This window comes from Mytilus californianus, unplaced genomic scaffold, assembly GCF_021869535.1.
Source record: "Mytilus californianus isolate M0D057914Y unplaced genomic scaffold, xbMytCali1.0.p SCAF_10, whole genome shotgun sequence".
NCBI lineage: Eukaryota > Metazoa > Mollusca > Bivalvia > Mytilida > Mytilidae > Mytilus > Mytilus californianus.
Window position 1 is genome coordinate 69,688,742 of NW_026262582.1, and position 8,998 is coordinate 69,697,739.

At 33.7% G+C, this 8,998-nt stretch overlaps 1 protein-coding gene across 1 annotated transcript; it reads right to left on the reverse strand.

Annotated features, from left to right (window-relative positions):
- Positions 1-3,193: 3,193 nt before the first annotated feature.
- LOC127718420 (tripartite motif-containing protein 5-like) lies at positions 3,194-8,437 on the reverse strand. Its single transcript, XM_052224437.1, has 2 exons — positions 8,360-8,437; positions 3,194-6,014 (listed from the first exon to the last, which is right to left on the reverse strand). Exon 2 carries the CDS (start codon positions 5,991-5,993, stop codon positions 3,978-3,980), a length of 2,016 nt encoding a protein of 671 aa, XP_052080397.1. The 5' UTR covers positions 5,994-6,014; positions 8,360-8,437; the 3' UTR covers positions 3,194-3,977.
- Positions 8,438-8,998: the final 561 nt, after the last annotated feature.

The following is an 8,998-nucleotide window of genomic DNA, read 5'->3' on the forward strand; positions in this document are numbered from 1 at the left end:
ATTGACAGTTGTCTTTTTTTATTTTCGTGATATGTGCGATTATCGGCTTGTCTGTTCCATTTGAATAGTAATCAACGTATATAATGCAATTTATATTGGTAAACATTTTAATTAAATAACAATGAGTAATTGTATTACTAATACGGTATTGTTTATTATCATTTTGACTAATTGTGTTTTTGTTAATTATTTTATCGGTATTATAGAATAAAGGAATTTTCCTGTACTGCTCTTTGTTATGTTCTATAAAATACCTTTTGTTGAAGTACTGATTAAAATCAAAAACCTGTGATCTCAAAAAAGTTAGTTCAACCACGTTACATGTCAACGTGCTTGTCCAAAGCAATGCATCTCGTTCTGTTTTCTCTGAATGTTTTGCATGGTAGATCTTAGAGATTTGTGTCTAAGTCATTCAGAACTTTTCTAGACTAGGGACGATCTATAAATGAAAAAAAAACACTTCAAAAATTTCGTCCGTCTCAAGCACTTTGGTAGATTTACCTTCACTAGGAATGCTCAAACACAAACATTTGACTACTATGAGTGTATAAATACGTTGAATACTATGAGTGTATAAATACGTTGACTACTATGGTTGTATAAATACGTTGAATACTATGAGTGTATAAATACGTTGACTACTATGAGTGTATAAATACGTTGACTACTATGAGTGTATAAATACGTTGACTACTGTGGTTGTATAAATACGTTGACTACTGTGAGTGTTTAAATACGTTGACTACTGTGAGTGTATAAATTGACTACTGTGAGTGTATACATACGTTGACTACTATGAGTGTATAAATACGTTGACTACTATGGTTGTATAAATACGTTGACTACTGTGGTTGTATAAATACGTTGACTACTGTGAGTGTATAAATACGTTGACTACTGTGAGTGTATACATACGTTGACTACTGTGAGTGTATACATACGTTGACTACCATGGTTGTATAAATACGTTGACTACTGTGAGTGTATAAATACGTTGACTACTGTGAGTGTATAAATTGACTACTGTGAGTGTATACATACGTTGACTACTATGAGTGTATAAATACGTTTACTTCTATGTGGTTGTATAAATACGTTGACTACTATGAGTGTATAAATTGACTACTGTGAGTGTATAAATACGTTGACTACTATGGTTGTATAAATACGTTGACTACTATGAGTGTATAAATACGTTGACTACTGTGAGTGTATAAATACTTTGACTACTGTGAGTGTATAAATACGTTGACTACTGTGAGTGTATAAATACGTTGACTACTGTGAGTGTATAAATACGTTAACTACTGTGAGTGTATAAATACGTTGACTACTATGGGTGTATAAATACGTTTACTACTATGAGTGTATAAATACGTTGACTACTATGAGTGTTGAATACTATGGTTGTACAAATACGTTGAATACTATGGTTGTACAAATACGTTGAATACTATGGTTGTACAAATACGTTGAATACTATGGTTGTACAAATACGTTGAATACTATGTTTGTATAAATACGTTGAATACTATGGTTGTATAAATACGTTGAATACTATGAGTCTATATATACGTTGAATACTATGAGTGTAGTGTATATATACGTTGAATACTATGAGTGAATAAATACGTTGAATACTATGAGTGTATATAAATACGTTCAATACTATGAGTGTATATATACGTTGAATACTATGAGTGTAGTGTATATATACGTTGAATACTATCAGTGTATAAATACGTTGAATACTATGTGTGTATAAATACGTTGAATACTATGATTGTATAAATACACAGAAACGTTAGGAGCTATTTGACCAAAAGTGACCAGCTATAACTTGACATATTGCATAGACACATGTCGATTGTTGCACATCTGTCGAAGGTATTTAAAACGATAATATATGTTTCTTGAAGTTTCCAAAAACAATTGACATCAACCATGATATATACCAATGCACATTATCAATAAATATTAATGTCAGAAGTTGATAACAAAATTATATAAAAAGCAAAGGAGCATGGCTTTTATTCCTGTTCTCCATCTTAGAATCACAGTTCTATTCTGATGCAATAGTTTTGTAAGTGTCACATAATTTAGTCTTTAAAAATACGATCCTAAGATAAAATAATTGATTTTCTAATCTTGGTTGAATTTTCACATTTTGTCATGTCGGAGCCTTTTATAGCTTACTGTATATACGGTTTTAGTTTTGCTCATTGTTGAAGGCCGTACGGTGATCAATAGTTGCTTAAACCTACGTCATTTGGTCCCGGGTGGATAGGTGTCTCATTGGCAATCATACCACATCTTCATATTTTAACCTCCGTGTAAATACTGCATTTATTGCAGTTTCCTACGTCATTCATACAAACACTTAAACATGGAGCAAATCTCTTATCATTGCAAGTTTAAGACGGTTCCTAGCACACAGAAAGCTAGGTGACATATACATATCTGGTTTGCTGTTTACTGTCACATTGACGTCCTAATAAGGAACCAGTAATTTTGAAAAGACATAAGTACTGTTGCACAATGTCCCGGATGTTTGCTTATATACAGTCTAATTCAATTCAGTACTTTTGTTTATTACGTAAGTGTTTTTGGGGACACACACAAAAATTTACTATCTTTGATATTTTGTTTTAATGTCTGATTTACTGTAAGTTTTTTGTGTATTTTAAACGCAATTTGGCTATACTTTAGGTCCTTTTTGGTTTGATCAGCTCTTCAACGATTGTATAAGTTTTGGTTTTTCAAATATTTTGGCCTCGGGCATCGCTGAAGAGACGAGCATTGTCAAAATGACCATCTGGTGCAGTAATACTGGTGCCGTTAATATTATTGTCTTTTGTTTCCTCTTGCTTGACCTTAGTTTGAGCCATTAAATTTGAAAAGACAAAATTAAGTACTGTTGCACCATATCGCAGATGCTTGTATAATGCCTGATTTATTTCCTTATTTTATATTATTTCGTGATGTTTTTGAACACATAACAAATTTTTTTTTGCATTGTCTTTGATATTTTTTTTTAATTAGACTGAGATGTCTTGTTTACTGTAAGTTGTATGTTTTGTTTGTTCTCGCATTGACGTTCTAAGTTTGGAGACAATTAAAAACTGTTGCTTGTATAAAATCTGATTGAATTCTCTATTTTGGTTTACTTCGTTATATTTCTGAGTACAAAACAAAATGTTCATTATCTTTAATAAGAAAAAAATATCACAGATTTCTTTACAATACTACTAGACGAAACCATGTTAACACGAATGGTAACATGAAAAATAACAATGATCAGACAAATATTCTGTCGTCGTTAAAAGGTCTTCTAAATTACCGATCTTCTGAAAATCTAAATACATTTACTTCATCTAAATAAATGTACTTCCAAGACTGCAATAAAAGAATTTTTGAAAATCGAAATAAATGTACTTCAAAGACTATAATAAAACAATTATATCCATAACAAATTGATGATCATTTATCACAGATTTCATTTAAATAACGAAGACATTACCAACAAAGATAAACTTTTTAAGCATAAGCTAAAAAAAAACAAGGCTTTGATTTGAAACTGTCACAATCCCTTCTAAAAACATTCATTTGAAATTCATTCTCGTGTTGAAGAGCGTATTTTGAACCAAGAATAAGATGCCTTACGATATTATGTGTTGTTCGCTTGATGTCTCCTTGACGTATCTACTCATTTTTGTCAAATTTTGAAATTATCCTTTCAGGTGAAGGAAGAAGTGATATCGGATCATTTTATCATTACAATAGTTAGTAAATTAAAAAAAATATTCATGTCTAGCTGAAGACAAATGTTGTGTTGATCACTTGTTTTCTAAATGAAGCTCCGAGATGCAAAAAATAAAATAAGCAATATCTACAAATGACGACTGGCGGTTTTTAACCTCTAAGATTTAAAAGAGAAAAACAAAGATAAAAAACATATACTGAAAGCACTTTAAAATTTACATTTCTGCGTCTAGGGAGAAAAATCGAATGATTCGTCTCGCCTCCTGAGATAGCGTGTTCTTATGTTGTGATAGTAAAAGTTTGTTGTGTCTTGCTGTAACCGTAAGTTTCCATGGAAACTGTATACCTCGTTGTATTCCAGTCCCTTCATAAGAACCGTTGTATGTAACTCTGAGTACAGTTGCCCTATCCCATGATGCAACATAAATATGACCACTACATAACGCGATTCCGGACGGAAATCCAAGATCCGGGTGCAGAAAACGCCAACGGATGTCTCCATCGTACGTTAGACAGAGAAGTTCCGGTTCAGGGTATTTTTGGTCCGTAATGAATATTCGCTCCTTTACACCGTCAATTGCGACATATGTGAATTTCGTGCGATCAAATGAATGTTCCTCGTGTTTTCGCCATCGTCCAATGTGCTTAACGTAGATTTGGAGTTTTGTGCTGCTGCAGACGGCTAGATGACTATTGTCATGGCTGATTGATTTTGCTTTAAGACCTGTTTGGAACGAGGCTCCGTACTTTAATTCTCCTTGTCCATACACATTTATAGCTAGAAGATTGTCAATATCCGGCCTTGTCACAAGTAACTCGGTATTTGAGATAGTCGTAGTATCGTAAGGAGCCGGTGCCACCACAATTTCTGAAATTTTGACATAAGTGGTATCGTAAAGTGATACTGTTTCATTGGCATGATCAACAACTATCACATTGCCGTTATCCAAAATAGCTATTCCAGTGATCCAAGATGGCTGTTTACTTTGTTGCGATACTTCAATGTGTGCTCCCTCACTTATATAAAAACCGCTGGCCCCACGTGTCTCAGCATAATCAACGGACGAAGCAGACCGAATGCGTTGAGACTGCACTGTACGAGGGCGGTCATCCCGATCGCCTCCAACGCCAAAAGATGGGCACGATGAATTTGGTGAAAAATCTCGTCGTCTGCTTGTAGCTGACTTGGATGGTCTTGGACAACGTTGACTTGGAGTTGGCAAAGAAGCAGATTCAGATGATGAAGAACATAGTGTCTGGGGTATTCCATCGTCTCGTATAAATTCAACACTCCCAAAGGACTGGAAATCAGTTATGAAATTTTCTATTGACGAATTAATTTGGAAGTCAATCGTGTTTCTGAACGTTTTCCTCGAGAGTTCTCGGATTTTTCTGCTGTTGGCTTCGTATTCTTTTTTCACGTTTTCCAATGTATTTGCCATATCTTCCGCGTCTTCTTTATCTCTGGCTTCCTGTAGACTTTGAAGAGACCTTTTACATTTTTCATTGGCCTTTTGGCATTTGCGAATATCGGATTCAATTTTGTGCACCTCCTTCGATTTGAGTTTCGAAAGCTGGTTGATAACTTTTTCTTCCTGTGATTTTATGAGATCGGTTGCCTTGCGACTTGTTGTAGTTATTCGGCTCTTTATTTCCTCTTCCGATTGGTCGATTCGGCTTATAATTTCCTTTCTACTGTCCATTAGATGTTCTATTTCGTTGCATTGATCAAATAAGTAGGATATGTAACGCTCCTCTGTGCTATCTGTTGAAGGAGTTACTTTGCGTGGAAGATCTTCCGCTTCTTCCCGTGAAAGAACCTCGTCACACTTCCGGTGCTGCAAAGAGCACAACGAGCATATGTACAGTTCATGATCAACACAGTAAAATTCAAGTTCTTTGTTCGGATGGACGGCGCATGGGTTTAGGTAATAGGGTCTTGGCGTAGTATATGCGGAAATCATTGATACAATGTTGTGATTGTTTGGTAAACTTTCAACCCATAGATGTGGGGAAAATTCCTTCCCTGTCGGAGCGAGAACGAATCCTCTGCAAACTGGACAGTGGTATCCCATCCGGCGTGCAAATTCAGAATGATGAAGAATATGATCACCGATACATTTCTTGCAAAACGTGTGTAGGCATGGCAACGATTTCGGTTCGTCAAAAATGTCAAAGCAAATTGTGCACGTGATTTGTTGTTCTGCTGTTTGTATTACTGGGTCCGCCATTTTCGTTGTCTTGGGAATCAGCTGAAAATAAATGTGAATTTGAGAAAAGCTTGTGACTTCAAATTTATTACATAACATATTTAGACTTAATCACATCTTTGTCGTGTGGTTTTATTACAGCTTTCACATTGGTTATCATACATTATATATATTTTTGCTTACATGTTACTATAATAGCTAACTGTCACTGACTTCGAGCAGAAGAGTGTCTAGGTGGGGTTAAAGGAATAGAGAATAATGGGCAAAAATATAGAGTATAGAAAAAATTGGGGGTGGGGGAAGAGTATAAGAATAACTCTGGAAAATTAAAGATTTAAGTAAATCAGAAATGAAAGACGGACAGAATAAAAGAATCATATTATTACAGAAAAAAATAATAGTAAACTCATTTACATGAGAGTCTTACAGAATAAGCATTCATTTGTTAGTTTAAAAGATAAAAACAAACGTTAAATTTACAGAATACAGAAATAAAAGATTCTCATTCAAAACACTCATAGAAAATTTTACAGCATCGTCATTGTTTGACAGACTCGGGACACTACTATCAATGAAGCACGTAAACTTGTACACAGGGACATTTTGGTATACTAGAATAGTACGAAATACAAGTTCTTATTCCACATCTTTAACAGAGGGGGATTTAAGGGGCAGGGTGCCTGGCCCCTTATTGATCAACATATATGGTTAATGCATGCGCATAGACTTTTTATATGTTCTAGATAGAAATAAGAAGATGTGGTATAAGTAACAATGAGACAACTTTCCATCCAAGTCACAATGTGTAAAAAGTAAACAATTATAGGTCAAAGTACGGACTTCAACACGGAGCCTTGGCTCACACCGAACAGCAAGCTCTTAACGTAACTTAGTTTCCCCTTTTTTTCAAAATATGGGTCCGTATATATATGTTGTTTTTCAGTAATAAAAATGCGATGTCGCGGGTGTGTTCTAGTATAGTATATATATATATATATTCTAAAATGCCTGTAAGATTTAGGCAACTTGTATATTGACTAATGTTTTCATGCATTTTACATAATGCCTAGAAAAATCTGTACCGATACAGTGTGTTAAATGTCCTCAATTATACCATGGCCCATGGTAGTGCTCTTATTAAAGGAGGAAGATACAGAACATACATACATATGACATATACTATTGGTATCGATACCGGATTTGACCCAGAACTTGTTAATTATTGGCAATATTAATTATGTGGAAAACAAAAGGGTCTGGAATGGTGTAATTTTTAATCAACACCATTGTCCTATACATGTATTAGTTATATATAAAGTTGTATTCTTTGATTCGTCGTGTTTACGTCATGACGGCTAACAAATTGGACCTCGTTGTTATAGTATTATAGATTGGCCTGATTAAAAAACCCATTAAAATTGTAATGCCAATCTTAAACTTTCGAGGTATTTTTAAACACGCTATAAAGTTTTAGTAAATGCTAATTGAAATAAAACCATGTGTTTGTCAGTAAACGTGAGGTATGTGATAAAATAGAAAAAAGCCTTTTAAATATTTTGCATATAAAAGTACAGAATTTCATCCGACGCAAGTAGTATAGAATATGGTTTTCAATGCGTTTGAAGAATCTATAATATTATTAAATAATAATAATCAAAAAATTAATGCCATCAAAATACTGCAAAATATTCTTAATTTCTACACATATATATATATATGAAATCACATTGCAGTTGTCGTTACTGTTGCTCTTTGACCTGTTAATTTAATTGACGCTTTTCAAATCATCATTTCATTTTTTACGTCTTGTCTACTTTTATAAGTTAAAGTTAAAACCGTCGATAAGGAATATTACACGAATTTACCTGTCCGATAACTTGTGTATATATATATTAAATTATTATTAAATACAGTTGCGGATCCAGGGGGTTCCGGGGGTTGGATTTGACGATCAATGCATTTGAATGGGGACATATAGTTGATACCCCCCTTTTATCCTGGGTTGGGAACCCCCTTTTAAAAATGGCTGGATCCGCCCCTGAAATAACATTATATATTTGTAAATATTTTAATTTTTCCTTGATCCTTATGTTTAATTTTCAATTGAAAAAAAAATTGTTTTGCTTATTTATGGACTTGCAACGTTTGTATGATTGTACTATTCGAATAGGACACCACGATTGGATAATAAAATATGTTTATGTCTGTATACACAAATTGCATTCGTAGACAGGAAAATGCTTCAACATGTTCCAGCCGCCGAAACAGCATGTTGTTGTTTACATTCCGAAAAAAAAAACCCAATGTTCCCTGAGAATTCTTCATATTTCAAAATTGTATACTTTATTTCTAGTAAGAACAACAGGAGTAAGAAAACATAAACATACCTGATCATCAGGAATTGGCGTCCATTTTAATTTTCTTTTTAAATGACTAAAATCCACTTCTGTGTATTGATCGGATAGTTTACATTTAAATTCTAAAGGTGTATTGATTAAGAAATCGATAATATTGACAACTTGAGTTTAGGGTCACGATTTTGTATACTATCTTTTTTCTTCACATTGTATAACTTTTTACACGTTACATGCATTAGGATTTAAACAATTTAAATGATTTAAATTTGTAACGGCTTTTGTCTCTGACAAGAATATTATTCTATTATGTCTATACTGTTATAAAAAATCAAAGTTTTTATTGGATTTTAAATGTGTGAATGCACTGTTTGCAATCATATTCCAGAATGAGCTTTCATAATTTACGGACTTCGCCTTTGGTCGTTTTATTTTGGGCTGGAGAGAAAGTTTACATAATTTTGTATCATTTTATCATTTAATTATCCAGTACCTGATTGATTGATTTTTGGTTGCTTAACGTCCAGTGGCAAATATTTCATGCATGTTCAGGACGAGAACTAATTAACTATAAATACAATAGGTAGGTCCTGTAATAGAGGTCGTCTGGAATGAAGGTCGGGAATATGTGGACTGGGACTGGAAAAAAGGGTATATTTGATAGGGACAGAC

Coding starts and splice junctions, on each gene's coding strand:
- LOC127718420 (XM_052224437.1), bottom strand. CDS start 5,993: ATGGCGGACCCAGTAATACAAACAGCAGAACAACAAATCACGTGCACA.